This window comes from Kogia breviceps, chromosome 7 (assembly GCF_026419965.1).
Source record: "Kogia breviceps isolate mKogBre1 chromosome 7, mKogBre1 haplotype 1, whole genome shotgun sequence".
Taxonomy (NCBI): domain Eukaryota; kingdom Metazoa; phylum Chordata; class Mammalia; order Artiodactyla; family Physeteridae; genus Kogia; species Kogia breviceps.
This window is the reverse complement of record NC_081316.1, coordinates 9,395,187-9,416,908: the sequence shown is the minus strand read 5'-3', so window position 1 is coordinate 9,416,908 and position 21,722 is coordinate 9,395,187. Positions and strand designations below refer to the sequence as shown.

Below are 21,722 nucleotides of genomic sequence, written 5' to 3'. Positions count from 1 at the left end.
TGTGAACTTGGGCTTTGGACTAACCTGCCACCTGGTGCCCCAGGCCAAGCTACCTCTGGGTTTCTGTCTATCCAGTCCTCTGACCTTGAGCATCTCATCTTGAACTCTGTTCAAGTTGGGTACCTCACTGATGGAGTCGTGTGAGTGTGTAGGGGCTCTGGCCGCAGAGGACAGAGATCTGAGCACTGGGGCAGCACTAGCATGGGGGTGGCTTTCCAAGGTCAGCTCTGTCTCCTTTCACCCTTGAAACAGCTCAGTATGCTCGGATTTTGTTGTTGTTGTTGTTTTCTCTCCCTACAGTACCTTAGGGGCAATTAAGATCAACGGCAACATTTGTGCTCTCTGCCTCCAGATTTGAACCCAAGGGAAACCAGATGTTTTCCACTCCGCATTCCCTTCTCCTTGTGGTCTGATGAACAGCTCTGTTTTTTTTTTAGTCTCTCTGTGGCCTGGCTTCCCTACATCCCAAAGCCTGGCTTGCAGTCTTTATTTTTAATAGGGTTTTAATAGGTGGCTCCTGTAATTAATTTCATTCTTGTGTTTTCACACTTTCTCTCCAGGTGCCTAAAGCCCCCAGGCACTTGGTGGGATGTTAACTGATTTTGAATAATACAAAACAGTATGGCTGTCATTAGATATTATCTCAGCTCCTCTCATTTGCAGTCGTTTTATAATCATTAATTGGCTGGGGCACATGCCCGTTTGGGAGGTCAGCCCAGTCACCTGTCATGTTTCATAGAGGTAGAAACAGGGATATGCAGAAAAGGCACTTGTCCAAGCCCCAACAGAGAGTGGGTGTTGCAACTTGTTTCAGAAGCTGCACCCCGAGAGCGCCAAGGCAAGGATCCACACCACTCAGGTACGACTGGCCAAACGCGGCTTGTCTCGGGTGCCCCACAGTCGGTTTCACCCTCCCACAAGGACTGCGGAGCGAGTCGGCCCTCAGCGGCTAAAATTACCACCTGAAATTACCCGCCATTCTCTTCAGGGCCCCTTTCCATTTTACGAGCGGATTTATCTGCACAAAGAACGCGTCCGTGATCCCTCCCGGATTTAGAAATTACATAGTTTTGCTATTTTTAAAGCCGCCGTTTACAAATCCGTGCACATGTACTCACACTACTCGGGGAACGGGGGTAGGCTGGGCTTGCGGGGAGTGAGGACGAAGAGTACGTGCTGGAAGGAGAACAGCGTGGCTCTTGGCTTCCCAGAGCGCCGCGCGGTCGCCTGGGGGCGCACTCCTCTGAGCGCGGCGGGGTTCGCAACCGCCAGCCCCTCTGAGTGCCCCCGGCGTCGCACCGCGCAGACCTGCGCTCCCTCCCGCCTGCCAGGCGGAGGGCGAGGCCGCCCGGTCACCGGGCCCAGGAGGGAGAGGGAGGGGCGGGGAGACCGAGCAGGTGGCGATTAGGTCAGCCGCAGAACATTCTTGGACCGCTCCAGTGGATATAAATAACCGATGGACAGGCTCCGAAAAATCCCAGGGTGGGGGGCAAGGGGGTGAGGAAGAGGGATTTAAGGGGCGGGGGAGTGGCATCGTGGCGATCTGCAAAGATCTACTAACAAAGGGGGTGGAGGGGCGAAGGGATTTAAGAATGAATCGTGGTACAAAATCTGGGAATAAGAACACGGAGGGGGAGGAGCTCGTGCCGTTCTGCCCCACCTCCACTACTTGTCTGCCCAGTCCTCAGAATGGGCCCTCGGATTGGCAAGGAGGGCTGTGCGAGGAAAGGGCACGGCTTTGGAGTCCCGACCCTGCCCGACTACAGATCTTGTGCAAGCTACTAAAGGTCACTGAGCCTCAGTTTTTGCATCTATACAATGGGAGTCCTAATGCTCACAAGGGGACGGTTGTGAGCCTCGTGGGAGTTAAGAAAGGTGGGCTCAGCAAAAAGAGTAAGGCAGGGTAGCCCCCAGGCCTCCCTCCAAAGGGAGCCAGTGCAGGCCCGATCCCTTCGCGTTTCCACCGGTCTCCCAGGCTCTGCGGAGGCCAGGGAGGGGCAAAGCCGAAATCTGACTCCCTATAGCCGCGCGGCGCCACCGAGGGGAGTCGGCCCTGGCGCTTCACAGGCGGGAGCCGAGACCCCCACGGCCCGCGCCCCGGGAAGCGCCGGTCGCTGCTACGCCGGCAGCCCCCGGCCCCGGCCGCTGGCCGGTGGGGTTGCGGCCGCAGCAGCGAGGAGAGGGCGGGGCCGGGGGCTGGGCTTCCCGGGGGAGGGCCCGGCGCGCACCGGGAGGCGGTGGCCCCGGCCCGGGAGCGGCAGGACTTGGGCCGGAGCGTGGCCGGACCCCCACCCGCCGAGGCGCCCAGGGAGGACGCGGTGAGTGCTGCCCGGGCGGGGCGGGGAGGCGGCGGCGGGAGCCGCGGCTCGAGCACGCCCTCTCCTCCTCCCGCTCCTGAAGTTTGCAATGGCAGTGACTCTCTCCCCGGGAGCCCCCGGCCACCGCGCTCTGCCGAAGGAGTGTATTATCTGCGGCGCCGCGCACCCGGCGAGGACCTGCCGGGGAGAGGGAGGCGTCGGGGCTGGTGGGCCACACCATCTCCTGGGGCCCCTGAAAGGCCCCAATCCGCCCTGGGACCCCAGTAGGGGCCTTACTCCCCAGCGACCCCTCGCCCTTAGCAAAGAGCCCCAATTCCTGGGGCCGCAGCCCTGGGCAACCATCTGGAGTTCGAGGCGGCGCCGGCCAAGGCAGGGTGCACCCCCTCCCCTCAGCGATGACCGGCTGGCCCCACCCCCACCGAGACCAAGTTCAACAAGTTTGCCCAAGAAGTCCTAGCTAGAGTCTCCACGGCTAGGCCTGGCCCGGCCGCTCCGCATGGGCTCCATGGGCTCCGGGTCGTGCAGCGCCGGGCCCGCAAGAAGGCCAGGTCGAAGGGAGCCGACCTTAAGGGTCGAGGTTAGAGGCGGCAGCCCCTGCCCTCCGAGGTTTGGTGTGAGCGCTCCGGCTTCGGGGCGCGCGTCATCGGGGAGCAGAGGCACCTCAGGCGGCAGGTCGGGTTTCCAAAAGCGCCCCTTTGTTATGCCCCTCCCTGGCCCTGCCTCCTCTTCTTTCCCCGCGCCACCCCCTCCCCCAGCCTCCCGGGGCTCTCTGGCTGCTGGTTCCAGTCGCTCTCGCCTAAGTACCCCTCTCTGGACCAGTCGACCGGCCCCTTCTGTGCCTTCAAATCCTCGGGCTGCGGACGGATCCAGAGGGGCGGCTGGGAGATGAGGTCCTGAGGCCAAGCGTGTGCCCCAGGACAGAGGATGGGCAGGGCAGGGCGGCAGTGCTCCCTCCCCGGGGCACGCCCCCGGCTTCCGGAAAGGGTGGGGGCCGGTCTGGTTGGGGGTACATACCAGCCTCAGGTAAGGGAGTGGGTGGGTTCTTCCCTGAACTCCAAGACTCCCTACCTTGGCTTAGCGAGCTGTGAGAAGACCCTGCCAAGCCTCAGAGGACTTGTCCCAGCTCAGTAGGTGCTGGCTCCCTGGGCTGGGAAGGTTCATTATCTGCTTTCGGAGCACCTGTGGCGGAGCGTGTTCTGGGGGCCAATCTGGGTCTCTGCTGGGGTCAGGAGGCACAGGGTGCTGGCCCTTCTCGGCAGGGGCCAAGGCACAAGGCCCACCCCTGCTGCTAGGTCCCGTGGGGCAGTGGGGCCTGGCTGTGCCTGGGGCTTGGGCTTGTGTTTGCTCTGGGAGGCCGAAGGGAGAAGTGCCAGCCCTGCACACACAGCTTGCTCTGTTCTGGGGCCAGAGAGAAGGAACGGGTGGGGGGCAGCTCTCCCGGGAGCCGGGAGCACAGAGGCTGGGGGCCCAGGCCCCTGGATGCCTGACTGGGGCAGCTCTGAGGCCCTGGGATTTACAGCTGCAGCTGGGTTTCTCTCCATCTGGTTGGCAGGTCCTTTCTGGGTAAGTGGGACAGACTCAAGAGGAAGCAAGGGGGAGTGCTGAGGACCCTGGTGGGGCCAGCTGCTCTGCTCCTCTCCTGCTCTGGGCCCAGGCACCTCCACTGTAGGCCTGAGCTCTCCCTCCTGTCAGCTGAGTGGTGGAAGCCCACTCAGGCCATGCTTTCTCAAAGCTGCTATAGCCAGTGGGTCTCCTGGTCTTCAGGTGGATGTCATTTGTTTTTTCGTTCAGCTACTAACTCACTCCAGTGCCCGCAGAAACACAAACTGGACCCTCAGGAAGTCTCTGCCAGTGGCTGGGGACAGATCCTGTCCTGTAGTCACAACCCGGTGGGATATACAGGGGTGATAGAGGGGCGGGAGATGGGGATGGAGGAATGGGCGGGGGGCTGGAGAAGGTGCCTCACGCTGAGCTTTGAAGGATGGGGAGGGATTTATCAGTTTGGGGAGTACTGCCATAGAGCCCTGCTTCGGGAGCAAACAAGCACACTGTCCTCCTGGGTCTGGCCGTGTCCCTCGGGCTTGTTCGGAGGAGGAAGTGATTTCCTTCTAGGGGCTTGAGCTGATGCTGGGGACAGCTGAGACCCTGCCCAGAGACAGGAGGAGAGTGGCCGCATGCCACTGTGTCCTCTAGCCCCTGGGGGGGTGTGTGGCTCTGGGGTTGGAATCCGCCTTGTCCTCCCGCACAGTTCTGGAGCACACTGTCATAACTGGCTGATCACCTGTCTGACACCATACTCTGGGCTTTTTGAGGGTGGGGCTGAGTTACTCATTATCCACGGAGCCCTCTGGGACCGCATAGTGGATGCTGTGGAGCAGGATGAATGTCCCTTGTGACTGTCGGGCCCCTCAGATTTCTTGTTCGTTGCCTGGTTTGAGTCTTGTGCCAGCCCTGGCACAGTAGCAGACCAGGAGGCGGAATTTCCATCTTAGGAGGGAGCTGAAGCCCCTTAGGAGAGGACGCTATAATGCACTTGTTCGAGTTTCATGGCCAAGATAAGACTCAGGTCTCTTGGCTCCCAGTCTGCTTTTCCCAGCGCGGGGAGCTACTGCAGTGTGGCTGGGCACCCCCTGGCACGGCCTGGTCTGGTAAAGGGTCTCCTTGTTCAAGGAGAGGCCACAGAGCCCTGGCTTGGGCAGGCGTCCTCTTGTCTCATCTGCGGTTGGGGCAGTGAGAGGCTCTCTGCCCACTACCCACCCCCGCCGGCCATGTAATCCCCAGCTGGACCATGTGACCCGACTGGCATTCTCCTGGTTGGAATCTGGCGCTTCTGACAGCAGTTGCTATATTGGGGGAGCTGGGCACCGCCCTGGACACTGTCAGCTCCACCCTCACCCCGCTTTGCTCTTGTTAGCTCCAAGGCAGAATCACAGTGGCAGCTCTGAGAGTTGGACACCCGGGTCCCTGAAGTGAGCTCTAGGCCCCAGGTACATGGAGTGAGGTGGTGGGGAGGGCAGGCCAGGGCGAGAGGAGGAGCTTTGCAACTACCATCTTTGCCCCCACCCTGGGCCCTCCTGGGGACTTCCAGACCCCTGCCTGCTAAGTCTTGGCTCTTAACAGTTCCTTGGGTAGTGGGGATGGCAGTGGGGGACAAAAGCCAGGGATAGGAGAGGGTCTTTTCCTATCCCCCAAAGTGTGTGTCTGGCTTCCCTGCTTACCCCTCTGCCCTCTACAGCTCTAATCCGCCACCATTCCGTGTTGCGGGGACACCATGGCTCCAGAGGAAGATGCTGGAGGGGAGGCCCTAGAGGGCAGTTTCTGGGAGGTGAGCAGCTGGGTCCCAGGTTTGGGGATGGCACGGAAATGCTCACCCCTCTCTGGGCCCAGTCATCTGTCCAAGGGAGGAGCCTAGCTGTCAGCCCCGGCCCTTGCTGGGGGCTTCTCCCTGGTGACACCATCCTTCTCATATCCTCCCCAGGCCGGCAACTACAGGCGGACGGTGCAGCGGGTGGAGGATGGGCATCGGCTGTGTGGGGACCTGGTCAGCTGCTTCCAGGAGCGTGCCCGCATCGAGAAGGCCTATGCCCAGCAGCTGGCCGAATGGGCCCGCAAGTGGAGGGGCTCCGTGGAGAAGGGTGAGCCTGTGCTTGAGCCTCACTGGGAGAAGAGGGCTGCCGAGGGTGGGGTGACCAGGCAAGGCAGCTTCTTTTTGCACCTCTCGTGGAAAAGTTGGAGGCTTCCACGTCTGTCTTCTCTTTAAAGCGAGACGATCCTCCTGGTTATTCTTACAGCGGTGCCGTTAGAGTTCCCAAAGTAACGTCATGAGTCATTTTGATATCTAACAACCCTATAATGGAGATGGTCTTCTTCTACCCATTTTCCAGAGGAGAATGTGGCACTTCAGAGAGGCTAAGTGACTTGCCTGAAGTCACACAGCTGAGAAGAACTAAAGCTTGAGCCCAGGCCTTCTGACTCAGGAGCTTGAGATCTTTCCATCCAAACAAGCTGCCTTCCTTGGGGAAGGACACTAGTTCTTCCCTCTGAGGCAATATATATAGAGTATAGCGGATTATACCACAGACCTGGATTTGAATTTCAGCTCCAACTGTAGCTGTAATGCTTTGGGCAATTAATTTCACTTCTCTGGGCTGCCTTTTTGCTTGTTGCATGTTGTTTGTGACACTGTCTTCACAATGGTGGATGAGACAAGGATCCAGTGAGATCTCGTATGTCCAGGTACAGCAGCAGCTGACATTATTGGTTGTTCATCTTTGCATTTCTGCTCCATGTCTGGCACCCAGAGCAGCGTCCTACGAGAGGGGGTGGGCTCACTGCAAGTGGCATCTCCGGCCCAGCCCAAGCCCCTCCCCTCCCTGCAGGCCCTCAGTATGGCACGTTGGAGAAGGCCTGGCATGCCTTCTTCACTGCGGCCGAGCGGCTGAGCGCCCTGCACCTGGAGGTGCGGGAGAAGCTGCAGGGCCAGGACAGCGAGCGGGTGCGCGCCTGGCAGCGGGGGGCCTTCCACCGGCCTGTGCTGGGCGGCTTCCGCGAGAGCCGGGCCGCTGAGGACGGCTTCCGCAAGGCCCAGAAGCCCTGGCTAAAGAGGCTGAAGGAGGTGAGCCTGGGTGGGCTGGGCAGCGGAGGTACACGCCTTCCTGGGTCGGCCTGGGGCTAGAGGGGGCCAGAGCGTGGCATGCAGGGTCCAGAGTGGTCCCTGTGTGTGTGCCAGGTCGAGGCTTCCAAGAAGAGCTACCACGCGGCCCGGAAGGAGGAGAAGACAGCCCAGACTCGGGAGAGCCACGCGAAGGCAGACAGCGCTGTCTCCCAGGAGCAGCTGCGGAAGCTGCAGGAGCGGGTGGAACGCTGCTCCAAGGAGTCCGAGAAGGTACTGGCTGAGGGACTGGGCTGGCCCAGGTCAGGGCTTCCTGAGTGCCTTTTCCAGTCCCCAGCAGTTGTATTGCTCTTATCCTCACCTGCCACCTTCTCTCCAGATTATCAGTTAAGGGAGGAACCTGAAAAACATGATGCTTTACTCAGGAGAGAAATGGCGTGGTTTTGGGCACTGGGATAATCTTCGCAGTTGCGGAGAACTTCCCAGCTCCTTTCCTTTCACAGTGTCCCACCTGGGACAAGTTCTCACGTCGTCTACCCTGCCAGAGCGCCCTTCCTCCAGCTCTGCACATCGAGATCCCCCCTGTCCTCTGAGGTGCTGCTCAGTTTCCACCTCCTCCGGGAAGCCTTTTCTGATTTCTCCCACTGCTTCCCATAGGTTGACCCCATCTCACTCTCCACCAGACTCTTAAAGCTGCTGTGCCTGAATGCCACCTCCCTTGTTAGGTTCCCGGGGTTCCTCGAGGGCAGGAGCCAGGTTTTGGGACCCTGGTGCCTAGGCTACGGTCTAGCCCACAGGAGGTGCTCAGTAAATGCTAGCAATACAAGGTCTTGTCCTCACCAGACCCCCTCCTCTCCCACCCAGATGAAAACCCAGTACGAGCATACACTGGCGGAGCTGCATCGTTACACCCCTCGCTACATGGAGGACATGGAGCAGGCCTTCGAGACCTGCCAGGCTGCCGAGCGCCAGCGGCTTCTCTTCTTCAAGGATATGCTGCTCACCTTACACCAGCACCTCGACCTCTCCAGCAGTGAGAGGTACGGCCTGCAGGGTGGGCATGGAGATCTGGGTGATGCTGGGTCTCCTCCATCTCTCCTGGGCTCTGGCTGGGCTGAATGAGATTGGGGTGCACAGAGGCCCAGGGCTTCCCAGCCTGAGGGTTGTGCCTGGGGCACAGGTTCCACGAACTCCACCGAGACCTGCATCAGGGCATCGAGGCAGCCAGCGACAGGGAGGATCTGCGGTGGTGGCGCAGCACCCACGGGCCGGGCATGGCCATGAACTGGCCCCAGTTTGAGGTACGTGTTCCAGGCGGGCTGGGGCTGGGAGGTGGGGTGGGCTCCCACTGGACTCAGCCTGGACCTCATGAGGAAGGCTGGGGCTTGAGACGAAGGAGGTCAAGATGGTCTGGGTGGTCCTGGCGGCCACCAGAGCCTGCAGCCCCGCCTGACCCTGAACGCCGTCCCCACAGGAGTGGTCCTTGGACACACAGAGGACAATCAGCCGGAAGGAGAAGGGTGGCCGGAGCCCTGACGAGGTTACTCTGACCAGCATCGTACCCACAAGAGATGGTGCTGCATCCCCACCCCAGTGCCTGGGGTCCCCAGGGTGAGAGCCAGGATTCGGGCTGTGGGAAGGAAGCAGCTTGCCCCCTGCTCTGCCCTCCTCCCTCTGTCCCTTCCCTTCATTCCCGCAACACCTGAAGTGGGTTGAAAAGCGGTGCCAGGTACCTTAGGACGTGCTTATGAGTTGTAACGATGCCAGTTTTTATGGTGGTTTAGATTTGCCAGGCATTTCCCACGTTCCCTCTCATCCACTGCTCATATCAGCTCCGTGTGGCAGAAAGTCTGCCTGAGCTTGCAGGCATTCATGGCAGAGGTCAGGCTAGAATCTTGCAGCTTTTCCCCACCTGCCTCTCCCTGGGTTCCTCCAGGAGGTGAGCCCTTGGCCCTGAGTCCTAGGCTCTCTCACTCATGTTCCTTGTGCCCTGAGACTGCCCCTTTGTCCTTCCCTCTCTAGCGGTGGGCAGGATGAGGAGTGGTCAGATGAGGAGAACGCCCGGAAGGTCGCTACCGGGGTCCGGGTGCGGGCACTCTATGACTACGCGGGCCAGGAAGCTGACGAGCTGAGCTTCCGAGCAGGTACCCTGGAACTCCTTTCTTGATCCTTTCCAGACTTCAGCCCCTCCACCCCTTTCCCCTGCCCCTTTACTAGCCTGAGCGGGATTGTGGAAAAGGGAAGCCAGACATCCACTTATCAAGGGCCAGTTCTCTGACTCTTAAGGCTGCTCTGGGCCCAGACCCCAGGAGTCAAGAGTGTCTGCTTGGAGTCCTCATCTGCCTCTGAAAGTCATCAGCTGGGGCCTGACTACTGCATTCAGGGTTGGGGGTGGAGTGGCTGACTTTGACCTCCCTCTGTCTGAGCCAGGTCTCTTCTAGCTGGGTTCTCCGACTACCCCCTCCCCCTCAAGTCCTTGACCCAATTGCAGGAATGGGGCTGGGCCAGGACAATTGCCAGTGACCAATCCCCCTTCTCGTAGGGGAGGAGCTGCTGAAGATGAGCGAGGAGGATGAGCAGGGCTGGTGTCAGGGCCAGCTGCAGAGTGGCAGGATTGGCCTGTACCCTGCCAACTATGTGGAGTGTGTGGGGGCCTGACCTGCCCTGGCAGCCCTTCTGCAACGTTTCTCCACCCTGGGTCAGAGCCCAGCTTGTCTGGACAGCTGGACCTGAGGGCCCTGAACCATCCTGCCCCTGCTGCCCCTCTGTCCCTTGAGGAGGGAGGAAGTCCTGGGACCCAGGGAACGGGAGGGGCCTGTGTCTAAGAAGGGACTCGTAGGGAAGGGCCAACTGAGTTTAGGCTGAGGGGAAGATGGGGAGGTCAGGAGGTGACAGAAGGGCCCAGGGGTGCCTGGGCCTCCCCAAGAGTCCTCCAGTCTCCCCAGGAGCTGTGGACGCAGTTCCTGATCTCTGTGTTTTGGGGTTCCTGGGGTTGGCTTGGGGTGAGTGTAGTTCTGGGCTAGCAGCACTCTTTTGTGGCTTGTTCTAGTGTGTATTAAACTTGGAAGAAAAAAACAAAATAAAACAGGCTGTGTGCATCTTTTTCGGTATTCCACCCTTGCCAGGCTGCCGAGGGCATGGGGAGAGAGGCACTGAGAGGAGGTCGTGGGCCTGGAGTATATCGGGGGGGGGGGCGGGGGTTGGACGAAGGTCTGCCAGCCTGTTAACCTGTTTTGGGACTTCAGGACCCTAACCTGGGGTGGAAGGGACTCGAGATCAGAGTTGGTGTGAGCCATCCAGGCTTGGTGGAGGCTGGGTGCTGAGTTCTGAGCCAGGCGGGAGCCCAGCCAGTTTACCTTCCCGTCCAAGCCGGCGGGACTACGACTGCTTGGTAGGACTGTTAATCATTACTCGCCGTTCGGGGTACTGGCCTGAGCTAAGGCCGGGTGCCGGGCCTCGCAGCCCACGCTTCTGTGAGGTGGCTCCACCTTCTGGGGGTGGTGGGGCCTGCGGGCGGCTCTGCGGCGAGGTTTGGGCCTGTGGGCCGGCCGTCGCCCCGCCCCGGCTGCGGATTGGCCCTGGCGCGGCGCGGCGCGGCGCGGCGCGGCGCGGATTCGGGCGACCTCGTGGGGCCCGGGACGCTGACGTCTCGGCGCCAGCTCCGCCGGCCGCCCATTGGTCCAGATCGGGACAAATCACCCCACCCCTCGACGGGCCGGCCCCCCGCTGAGGCCCACCCACTGTACCGCCTTCGCGGCCGCGGATTGGCCCGTGGCGGGACCCGTCGATCGCGCTGGTGTCTGGGAAGGAGAGAAAATGGCGGCTGAGCCGAGCAAGATAGAGATCCAGACCGTTTTTAAGAGGCTTCGCGCAATTCCGACCAACAAGGTGCGTGACAGGGAGGTGCGCGGCGCCCTGCGCCGGCCGAGAGGGACTCTCCCGGCTCCCCTGGGTTCTGAGGGAGGGAGAGGGGCCGGCGCGGGCTGTTTTCCTGGGGTGTCAGCGCCCGGCCTCGACTTGGGGCCCCTGACCATTCGCTCATCTCCTTCTCCACCCAGGCCTGCTTCGACTGTGGCGCCAAGAATCCGAGTTGGGCCAGCATCACGTACGGTGTGTTCTTGTGCATTGACTGTTCCGGTGTGCATCGCTCCCTGGGCGTCCATCTCAGCTTCATCAGGTGGGGTCTCCTCGCGGTCGGCCGGGACTGGGTGCTCAGCAGGGGAGAGTGGCTGCCTGGACTTGGAGCGCCCTGAGTTTGGTGTTCGCCAGCTTCTCACGGGAGGCAGCCGCCAGTGTGGGCCCGTTGTTACCCAGGCGGTTCGTCTCCGCGTCTGGGTCAAAACTCCGTTATTTCCTGGTGGTCAAACTCGACACTCCAAGCGTTAGTTTCAGGGAAAAGTTATCTGCGTTGTTCTTGTTGCTGATGCACTGGAGCGAGACTGTGGTTGTCCTTAAGGGAGAGGCCGAGTCCAAGCTTCGACCTTCTTTCGCATCTGGAGAATAATTAGTACCTTTTGGACTAGATGAATGAAGAGCAAAGCTTTCCTGGACAGGGTAGAGTGGAGGAAACACGGAGGTGGCTGGTGAATGTTTCCTGGGTGCCTACTGCAGCCCGAGGCCAAATGACAGGTGTGGGTCTGCCAGGGAAGCGTCTCCTGGAACCTGCTGGTAGGTGACACACAGCCCTTGCACACAGGTCCACAGAGTTGGATTCCAACTGGAACTGGTTCCAGCTGAGGTGTATGCAGGTCGGCGGGAATGCCAATGCGGTAAAGCTCCTCCTTACCATCCTCCTGCCCCCATTTTTTTGCCTGGGTACTGGCTTTACAGTGACTTCTTGGAGGCCCTCTCAGTTTCTCTGTTAAGAGGATTCTTTGGTCTGTGGCAACACTGCACATTATTCTCTAAACTTGGAGATCGGTCGTTGTTCTTTTCCAAGGGGCTTTGGATTCAAACTAAACTGGAGAGACATTCTTGGGGGAGAGGCCGAGGGAGTTGGGGCCTCCACAGTTGTCCGGGTCTCGTGGGCCTGGATGAAGGATGGGCCGAGTGGGTACAGCATGCTGTCCTCGGGCAGAGTTGAGTGAGGTCTGGGCTTCAGTCATTCATCGTAGAGGATGGGAGGCTGTGTTTTTTGTAGGAGTTTCTGAGGAACTTTATGGAAAACTGCTGGTGTCAATAGAGCATATTGTTCTGTATAAATAATAACCCGACTGTTAGAAGGAGGTGTCTGTTTTGTTCTGGGGAGAATCACCTGTAGCACGTTCTCCTCTCTTCTTTGCTCACCAGACAGCCTTCTTCCGCCAACATGGATGCACAGCCAGTGATGCCAACACCAAATATAATAGCCGAGCTGCCCAGATGTACCGGGAAAAGATCCGGCAGCTGGGGAGTGCGGCCCTGGCTAGGCATGGCACTGATGTAAGTGCCTGTTCTCCCGGGCTGGGGTCATGGGGTAACTGGGACTATTCAGAGTCCTGTGTCTCAGCTGTGTCTCCTTTCTAGCTTTGGATTGACAGTATGAGTAGTGCTCCCAGTCACTCCCCAGAGAAGAAGGACTCTGATTTCTTCTCGGAACACAGTCAAGTGAGTGTGCACCAGGAATGCTTCCCGCAGTTGTTCCTGACAGGTGGTTTACTTACTGAGGCCAAGGCCCACAGTCATGGGCTTGGATTCCATTCGCCTTGGTGTGATACCTCATATGGGGAATGTTTGGGGCCCACTGCTGGATAGACCCAGGTGTTTCCTCTTCCCATGAGTAGGGGTGCAATGTGGCCCTCCTCAGGAACACACCCCTATAAGCTGGGGTGGTAGGGAGAACGAGAAGCTTCTTAAAGGCTCGAGGTATCAGGAACCCCAAATAACTTTTCCTGGATTCTTCCCCTGTGAGAAAGGCACTGTGTGTGGTTGGGGACAATGCAGGGATCCCCTCCCAAGCCACCTACCCCGGGGAGGAGGTTTCGCCCCTACGCACCCACTGGGTGCTGAAGTCAGGCTCTGTTTGAATCCCTGCTCCTCTACTTGGTCTTTGTAGTGTGGCGGCTAAGACACCTAACCTCAGTCTCTAAGGTGGAGAACGTATCTACCTCATAGGCTTGTTGTGATAATTAAACACATTTACATGTAAAAAGCCCTTAGACTTGTACCTGGCACATGGTGAGTGCCCGATGTAATTATTAAATTAGGGGAATGGGTTCTGGCTGTGAGTAAACAGTGAAGGGATGGAGGTGGCTGCTAGTTTCGTGCTGCTTTCTTCCATAGTGAATAGCAATTATAATTTTGATTGCTAACCTCCAGTATTCTTTCCTCATGGGCTTGGAGTAGGGCCTTGTACCCACGAGGTATTTGGCGCTCTTTGCCAGGAGGAATGGCTCATCAAGGCTTCTGTCATCTGGCATTTCAGCCCCCTGCCTGGAATGCACCAGCCACGGACCCATCAGAGACCCAGCAGCCATCCCCATCCGCAGAGAGCAGTGGCCTGGCACGTGAGTTTAGCCCAGATTCCAACTATGTGCCTTGGTCCTGGCAGAGGACTTGGGGCTAGGAATGGGAAACGTGGCCAGGGCAATGGGAGTGAGGGGTCTCCTGCTCTCTCTCTGGGTGGGCTGGGATTCACTTAAGTCCCTCGGAGGAGGTGGTGGGCATTCTTTCTCTGTTTCGGTGGCCTCAGAAAGCTGAGGAAAGCCGGTGCCCCTCCTTTTACGCCAGCACTTCCCTCAAGGGGGGGCCGTAGGAAGTGTTGAGCCTTCCACCTGATTCCCATCTTTGCATCCACAGAGCCGGAGCGCGGCCCCACCATGGAGCTGCTTGGCACCTCACCCAAAGCTTCTCTGGGTCAGTATGCCAGCTGGCAGGTGTGGGGTGCCTGGGAGAGGGTGGGCCTCGGGGGTTCTTTTCAGGTCTGCTGCTGCCTGCTCATGTGGACTGAGGTCCCAGGAGACTGAGCATCTGATCTCTCTGGAGTGGGGCTTGGGATTGAAGTTGTGGCTGCAACGTCGAACGCAAGGACTTGAGAGCAGGCCCTTGGCGGCTGGTGTCCCAGGTGTCCCAGGCCTGGGGTCTGCCTCTGGGGGTGAGGCTGGGGCCGGCCAGCGTGAGGCTGGACCCCTAACCCTGGGGGCCGAGGCAGGATTGGCCTGTCTGGTCCATTTCATTGGAAGGGGGACAACTCGGAGCTGCTAATGGCTGGAGGCAACATTGTCCTTTCTCGGCCAGTCCCTGGCCTTTTAGCGCTTTTCTACTCTTTTCCTGATGTCCTTCAGACTTAGTTCAGGGTGGACAGTCCATTTGCTGCCCCGGTTTGTTTTGTCGACCTTTGGGGATTGGGGCAGGAGGCCAGCAGAATGACCGCCAGTCTGACCCCACGGGAGGGCTGGCACGGCCTGGTCCGGAGTGAGGCTCTGGAGAGGCCTCTGGGCTTGGGAGCTATATGGAGGCTCTGAGGTGGGACCCCCTGTTAGCCACAGTCTGTTTTTCTCCAGAGTCCATGTATCTGTCACCTCAAGGGGCCCTTCCTGCCAGAGGTAACCAGCAGCTGCTTGGGGAGCCCCTTGCACGCCCGCTCCCCGCTCTAGGAGCCGAGGCTTGTGTTTGGTGCTGCCCCTGCCTGGCGGTCTTGGTGTCGGGTCAGGGACTTTGTCTCTGGTGCTTCAGGTCTAGGTTCTTAGGTCCATCGGCTGGGAATCAGTAACCTCCTCTAACCTCGTCTGTCTTGGCTTGGACGTCCTGACACCATTGGTTGGAGCTGGTGGGGGCAGCTTTGCCTTCCCCTGCCTGAAGCTGTTCTTTGTAGAAGCTCTTGCCAGGAAGCTGCATGGTGTGGACTGAGCTGCTGCCTCTGACCTCCCTGTGTCTCTGCTCACGCCCCACCCTCTTCCTCATACAGAACCGAAAATCTCCCTCATTGGCAAGAAGAAGCCAGCAGCAGCTAAGAAAGGGGTAGGTGGGGAGAGGCAGTATGGCAGAGTGGTTAGGAGCTGGAGTCAGACGCCTGGGTTCCCCCTTTGACCTGACCGCTTACTGGCTCTATGACTGGAAGGGTGCTTAGCTTCTCTGCACCTGATCTGTGAGGGCCTGTCAAGATGCTTGTCCCTAAGGGGCTCCTGGGAGGAGTTAGTGAGATTGTGCACATAGTGCTTGGCACATCCCGGGCCTGGTAGCGTTAGCTGTTGTCCTCCGGCCCCCAGGCCTCTGCTGGGGTTGTGTGGGCCACCTTATGCTCAGCTCCAGTAGAACCACTGATCTCCCTCTCCACCATGCTGACGGGGCTCGTATTTTTTTTTTTTTTACACTAAACTTTAAGAAGGAACCCTTTCCTTGTGGGTGTTTCCATGCCAGGGAGGGGATAGAAGACATTGTGGTTGGCAAAGCTCTCATCACCTAATTAATTCTCTCAGCTGGGTGCCAAGAAAGGCCTAGGGGCCCAGAAGGTGAGCAGCCAGAGTTTCAGCGAGATTGAGCGGCAGGCCCAGGTGGCAGAGAAGCTCCGTGAGCAGCAGGTGGCTGATGCCAAGAAGCAGGCCGAGGAGTCCATGTGAGTGTTTGCTGGAGGGGCCCCGGCTTCTGTGGGGTTGGGTGGGCGGGTAGGACCGGTCAGGACGGTGCCGGCCTCTGACACGTTTGTTCCCTCTCAGGGTTGCCTCCATGCGTCTGGCCTACCAGGAGCTTCAGATTGACCGTAAGAAGGAGGAGAAGAAGCTACAGAATCTGGAAGGGAAGAAGCGAGAGCAGGCAGAGAGGTTGGGCATGGGACTGGTGTCCCGAAGGTGAGGCTCAGCTTTGGGGTGTGGCAGGGAAATGCCATTGTTCCCCTGGGAACCACTGAAGGTTCTTCCCAGCAATTTGGGGTTCTAGGCTTAGTCTTCCTCCAAGGCTGAATAGATGACTTTGCATATTGTTTTCAAGCCCCTAGTATAGTGCTTGGCACATAGTAGGTACACGATCGCTGAGTATTTGTTGAACAAATGAAACACAGGATCAGGTGCTCTTTCGATATGTCCAAGAGACTAGGGTGGTATTTCTTTTTCTTTTTCTTTTTAAAAATTATTTATTTATTTATTTGGCCGCACTGGGTCTTATTTGCGGCATGCGGGATCTTTAGTTGTGGCATGCGGGCTCTAAGTTGCGGCATGTGGGTTCTAGTTTCCTGACCAGGTATTAAACCCGGGCCCCCTGCATTGGGAGCACGGAGTCTTAACCACTGGACCACCAGGGAAGTCCCTAGGGTGATGTTTCTTAAAAAGGGTGCTAACGGCACTTTGAATGGCAGGTCAGTTTTCTCAACAGCTTCCCAAGAATCGCAGGCCTACAGCATTCCTAATACCTGTCCACTAAATGCCATTAGTGTTACCAGATACCATAACACCCAGAAATACCCCCAGACATTCAATTGCCCTTTGGTTGGGTGGTTCCCTTCCTGTTTCAGGACCACTGGGTTTATGTTGCTGTGGTTTTCTTAAAAAAATAAGAACAAGGGCTGCTCACCAGTTCTCTTTTGCATTTTGTTTGCTTCACAATAAGAGTTAGCATCTAGAGATTTCAATAATGCTAGATTTTTTATCTCTCTTAAAAATTGGAATATATGGCAGCGCCAGGGTGAGCGATCCTGGCTACAGTGAGCTTGTGCTAAGTGGTGTCTGCTCCTTTCCAGGGGGCGTGAGCTTCGCCAATGGCCTTATTTACTTAAACACAGCAGTGCTGTACAGGAGGTATTGTTTTCCCTTTGTACAAATGAGAAAATTGAGACTCAGAGCAATTAAGCAATTTGCTTAAAGCCCAAAAATCTAGTAATTGTTACAGCTGGATTTTGAACATAGAACTGTTTGATTTCATATTTAGTATTTGTAGCCATTATGCTCTACTTCTCTGGAAGAAGATACAGCTGGGTATTTCTACTTAATCTTTCAGGACATGGCCAGTTGGATTTAAGTTATTCCCTTCTAGTCTGTGTGCTACTAGTGTAACCCACAGCTAATCAGGGAGACAAAATTTTATCCCAAAAGGACTTTCCTCTTCCCTGTTTTGGTCACAGGAATGACTGGATTAAAGGGTATATTTAAAACTTTTTTTTTCTCTTTTGTACTGCAGTAGAATCATTTAACCCTCGCCCACCTTATTTAAAACCCTATTGCAAAATATTCACTCCTTGGAGTTCTGCCAACCAAAAGCGGTAGATATTTTTTAATGAATTTATTTAAATGAAATTAATCCTCAAAAGCCTCTGTGGAGCTTAACACAGGAGGGAAGAGAGGCATCACGAGTTGGTACTGGCTGCCAGATTCAATGCCTCTTCTCATTGGGAAACCAAATAGCAGATCCAGGTTTTAGTGCATGAGGCCAGACTCTCTACTTTGAAATGCTTTCTTTTAAAAAAAAAAGGATGGGATAATTAGGAAATCATCCTTTGATGCCATTAGACTCATTTCCCTGGTTCTGGGGCATTTTTCATCTTTTTTGTTTTATGTGTCTGTCTGGGTGAAGGACGTGGCTCATGGTGCAGCAAGTTGAGGACAGAAAAGCACTATTATTTGGTCCACATTATCGTTAAAATTAAAACAGGCCAAACAGTCATTTGTCGGGGGAACCGTACTTTGAGAAAACAAAGCTGATGTATTGACAGGTGAGGCGTGCTCTCCAGTTTAGCACAGCTGCTAGCACGCCCTGCTGGGTCTTGCCCCGCCCTGGGCACAGTCAGGGGAAGAAGGTTCTGGGTGGTGCTCAGTGAAGGAGAACCCAGGTTTCTGCCAGCAGCTGGGCATCTTCTCTTCTCTCTTTTTTTAAAAAATAAATTTATTTATTTAATTTATTTTTGGCTGTGTTTTGTCTTCGTAGCTGCACTCAGGCTTTCTGTAGTTGCAGCGAGCAGGGGCTGCTCCTCGTTGTGGTGTGGGCTTCTCATCGCGGTGGCTTCTCGTGGTGGAGGCTGGGTTCTAATTGCACGGGCTTCGGTAGTTGTGGCTCGCGGGCTCTAGAGAGCAGGCTCAGTAGTTGTGGTGCACGGGCTTAGTCGCTCCATGGCGTGTGGGATCTTCCCGGACCAGGGCTTGAACCTGTGTCCCCTGCCTTGGCAGGCAGATTCCTAACCCCTGCGCCACCAGGGAAGCCCTGGGCATCTTCTCTTGAGCAGTGACGCTGACGCTCAGTCCTGCTCTTCTCCACAGTTCCGTCCCCCACTCGGTGCTGTCTGAGATGCAGGTGATCGAGCAGGAAGCCCCAGTGAGTGCAAAATCCTCCCGCTCACAGCTGGACTTGTTTGACGATGTTGGTACTTTCGCCTCTGGACCCCCAAAGTAAGGCTATTGTTGGGGTGCAGACTTGGCTACCATGTTCCTCATCAAGCTTCTCTGAGCCAGTGTACTGTCTGTCTCCCCAGGTACAAGGACAACCCCTTTTCCTTGGGGGAGAGTTTTGGTTCCCGCTGGGATACAGATGCTGCCTGGGGTATGGACAGGATGGAGGAGAAGGAGCCAGAAGTGACTATCTCAAGCGTCCGGCCCATTTCAGAAAGGTGGAGTGCTCTAGGGCAGCACTGTCCAGTAGGATGCTCTGTGATGGTGGCAGTGTTCTGTATCTGCACTGTTTGGTGTGGTAGCCACCAAGTATGTGGCTGGCGAGTCCTTAAAAAGTGTCTAGGGTTAATTGAGGAACTGGGTTTTTAATTTACTTTGAATAAATTTGAATAGCCACATGTGGCTAGTGGCTAGTGGCTACCAGATTAGAGAGTGCAGGAATCAGGCTTTGGTTTGAGCTGTGCTCTACCATTGCAGGAAGCCTAGTAGCCTCTTGCGCTTGAGGTCCACTTCTCTGCAGGAGGAGCCTGATTTTATGCTTCAGTTCTGACCTCCCAAGGATTATGTGTCTCTGGCCTTCATCTAGTAATTTTTTAAAAGCATATTCCATGTTAATTGGGGTGGTCCTTAACTGATAAATTATCTGCAAATAATCCATTTGTAAAATGGGGACATAACTAATGACTTCAGAGCCGCCATAAGGATTAAATGTAATGAAACTTATAAAACACCTAGCTCAGTGTCTGTGTCAGTGCTAGGTGGGAGTGACCGTCCACCTTTTCAGCCACACTGGCGTGCTTTTGAGAGTAAAAGGGGGTAATGCTAATAATTACGCCAGGAGAGTAGGTGTAAATCCAGGCACACTGAGACATTTGATCATCCTAGTGGTTTGGGGCAGAAGCGTCGGCCCCTCCAAACCCTGTTTCCACGCTGCCTAGCGGAGGGGGCATAAGCTCTGTGTGCCTTGGCTTCAGTGTGGACAAGAGCGGGCCCCTGGGTCCCAGAGCCGCAGTCAGATGCGGCCGTGGTGAGCACCCCCAGAAGGCCACTGGTGCTTTTTTTGGCCTCCGGTAGGAATGGGATAGCAATGCTGTAGGGATACTATTGCCTGGTAGCAACGGGAAGAGTCAGAGCTGTTGTCCCACCCCCACCCCTCAGAGTCACGAACCGGAGGGAAGTGGAAAGCCGGAGCTCAGGCCTTGAGTCGAGTGAAGCTCGACAGAAATTTGCAGGAGCCAAAGCCATCTCATCTGACATGTTCTTTGGGCGGGAGGTGGATACTGAGGTAAGTAGAGTTGTCGCTTACCTGAGCCTGGAGGCAGGAGGTAGAAGCGGAGTTTCTTCTCTACTGTTTTGGGCTTTGGCACCAGGGTGGCGGGGCCTGGATGGTCATTGGCCCAGAGGCCCCGAGGCCCTGCCTTTTCTTCACCGCAGCATGAAGCCAGGTCCCGGCTACAGCGGCTCTCAGGCAGCAGCGCCATCAGCTCTTCGGACCTCTTTGGGGACATGGATGGCGCTCATGGAGCAGGTAGGCCCCAAGCAAAGCCTGCGAGCAGAGCTGGGGCCCCCTGGGCTGGGAGGGGCTTCCTGCCGGGCTCTGGGTCAGCCTTTCCCTTGCTTTGACAGGTAGTGTGTCTCTGGGGAACGTGCTGCCCACAGCTGACATTGCCCAGTTTAAGCAGGGTGTCAAGTCTGTGGCCGGGAAGATGGCCGTGCTGGCCAATGGTGTGATGAATTCTTTGCAGGTGAGGCTGGGACTGCTTGACCTGGGGTGGGAGGAGACCGAAGGGTAGTGCTTGGAAGTTGGTCTTCTCCACCAGATCCAGACGTAGCTGCACGGTAGCCCTCAGCCCGAGAGAGCATTTTCTTTTCCAGAAGGGCAGCTTCCTTCCTTTGAGCTTGCTACCAGGACTGGGCCTCTCCCTAAGACGATGCCATGTCTGCAGTGATTTTCCCCCACTCTGGTCATCTGTACTGTTTCTCCTCCCTCTCCAGCTTCTGTGAGATCAGGCAGGGCTTCCCCCTTGGGATCTGGCCACAACCCTTTTCCTGGGTCACAGTAAAATAGAAAACAGTCTCTGCCAGGGTGAGATCGGTGCCCGATTCCCCCGCCAGCCAGGACCCCAGTCCCGTGGGGTGTGTTGGCGGAGGCTGTGCGTGCTGGAACGCTGGTGCAGGTTAGAGACTCTGACTTTGTGTTCTCTTTCCCCGCCCCCAGGATCGCTATGGCTCCTACTGATCCAGGCTCCGTGGCTCAGACATATGGTGGCGACAGCAGCACAAACCTCATGGTTCCCAGGCCTGGGAGGCTTGCCTTGTGGAAGCTGGGGAGCAATTGTTATTTTATACCCGTGGTGTGTGAGTGGGTGGCCTTTGAGGATCTCGGGTGAGGGATGGGCAGTATTAGCCCCCGACGTCTGCCTGGAGACTGAGCCCCGTATTCTCCTCTTCTCACGCTCCCACCCCTGTGGGCTAGGGTACCGGTAATCCCGTCCTGCCCCCAGAGCTGCTGCGCGCCTGTCCTGCCGCCCTGGGAGTGGGGGGAGGGAGTTCCCTCGGGATGGCTTATCCTGGGTCCAGGCCTCCCCCGAGTAGGGAAAGTAATAAGTATAAGGTTTTTTGCTGGCTCTAGGATCCTTCCAGATTGTCTGGGGGTTTGGCCCCTGTCCTCTGGAACCAGCAAGGAGGTCTAGAAAGAGTTCTGCTGTAGATCGGCCCCCAGGGGAGGGGGCTCTGGGCTTGGCTGCCGCTGTTGCTGCTCCAATGGCCTCTTCTGGGCACCAGGAGAGGGCAGGGGAGGGGAAGAGTCTTCGTCTGGGCCTTACTGAGGGCTAGAAACTTCACCTGGTACCTAAAGGTTTTGTTTGGGATCAGACTGCAGGCCCGAGTGATCTTCTCTTGTCTCACCGCCCCTTTTTACAGAGGTCACTTGCAGGGTTACCTCTCCTCCTGGGCGTCTCGGCGTCCTCCCCTGCCATCCATTGTGGACCACAGGACCCTCTGTCCCTTCTTCTCTTGCTTGGTGGCCATGGTGGGTCTCACCTGCCCTGTCCTCTGCTCTGGATGCTGTGAGTGTAAAGCTGGCCAAGAAAGCAGAGGACGTGAGGGACAGAAGCAGGCTCATGAGGCTCAGCTTCCTTCCTCCACATTGTCTGGGTCCTGGGGCCTGGACAGCACCCCACCACTGAGAGCTTGCGGCGCCTACAGAGCTGCAGGTCTCACCCATCTGGGCCACACACTGTCATCCTTGGTGCCATCGTTCCCCTGCTGTGCTGGCAGCCTGGGCCTGCCCCACCCCGTGGTTGAGGGTTGAGGTCCCAAGCAACACAGACCACTGTTCCCACCACCCCCTCACCCAAAGGGATGTGACTTTCTTTCTGGACTGTTTGTATTGAAACTAAGTGGTGTCAAATAAAGCCCCGACGGGGCCCTAGGCCTCTGTTGGTCTGAGTGAAGTAGTGTCCTCTCTGGATCCTGCCTCCCTGCCCAGTGCAAGCCCTTCGC

General features: G+C 57.1%; 2 protein-coding genes across 10 annotated transcripts; both read left to right on the top strand.

The window, feature by feature from the left end:
* Window positions 1-1,699: 1,699 nt before the first annotated feature.
* On the top strand, window positions 1,700-10,015 carry PACSIN3 (protein kinase C and casein kinase substrate in neurons 3). 8 transcript variants are annotated; one of them, XM_067037167.1, is made up of 11 exons: window positions 1,700-1,875; window positions 5,233-5,305; window positions 5,554-5,643; window positions 5,797-5,953; window positions 6,698-6,933; window positions 7,048-7,203; window positions 7,795-7,970; window positions 8,111-8,231; window positions 8,405-8,541; window positions 8,953-9,074; window positions 9,473-10,015. In XM_067037167.1, exons 3-11 carry the CDS (start codon window positions 5,590-5,592, stop codon window positions 9,586-9,588), a joined length of 1,275 nt encoding a protein of 424 aa, XP_066893268.1. In that variant the 5' UTR covers window positions 1,700-1,875; window positions 5,233-5,305; window positions 5,554-5,589; the 3' UTR covers window positions 9,589-10,015. The 8 variants fall into 8 exon arrangements, with proteins under 8 accessions (XP_066893268.1, XP_058925037.1, XP_058925038.1 ...); XM_059069055.2 differs by lacking the exon at window positions 1,700-1,875 and adding an exon at window positions 2,213-2,318; XM_067037164.1 differs by lacking the exon at window positions 1,700-1,875 and adding an exon at window positions 2,432-2,990.
* A 544-nt stretch (window positions 10,016-10,559) lies between these two features.
* ARFGAP2 (ADP ribosylation factor GTPase activating protein 2) lies at window positions 10,560-21,673 on the top strand. 2 transcript variants are annotated; one of them, XM_059068431.2, is made up of 17 exons: window positions 10,688-10,818; window positions 10,989-11,107; window positions 11,627-11,699; window positions 12,220-12,351; window positions 12,436-12,516; window positions 13,334-13,415; window positions 13,708-13,764; window positions 14,412-14,453; window positions 14,816-14,868; window positions 15,327-15,463; window positions 15,564-15,695; window positions 18,090-18,218; window positions 18,302-18,436; window positions 19,377-19,503; window positions 19,653-19,746; window positions 19,845-19,963; window positions 20,437-21,673. In XM_059068431.2, the coding sequence occupies exons 1-17, from the start codon at window positions 10,747-10,749 to the stop codon at window positions 20,455-20,457; spliced, it is 1,605 nt and encodes a 534-aa protein (XP_058924414.1). In that variant the 5' UTR covers window positions 10,688-10,746; the 3' UTR covers window positions 20,458-21,673. The 2 variants fall into 2 exon arrangements, with proteins under 2 accessions (XP_058924415.1, XP_058924414.1); XM_059068432.2 differs by lacking the exon at window positions 14,412-14,453 and having other exon boundaries at window positions 10,560-10,818.
* The last annotated feature ends 49 nt before the right edge of the window (window positions 21,674-21,722 follow it).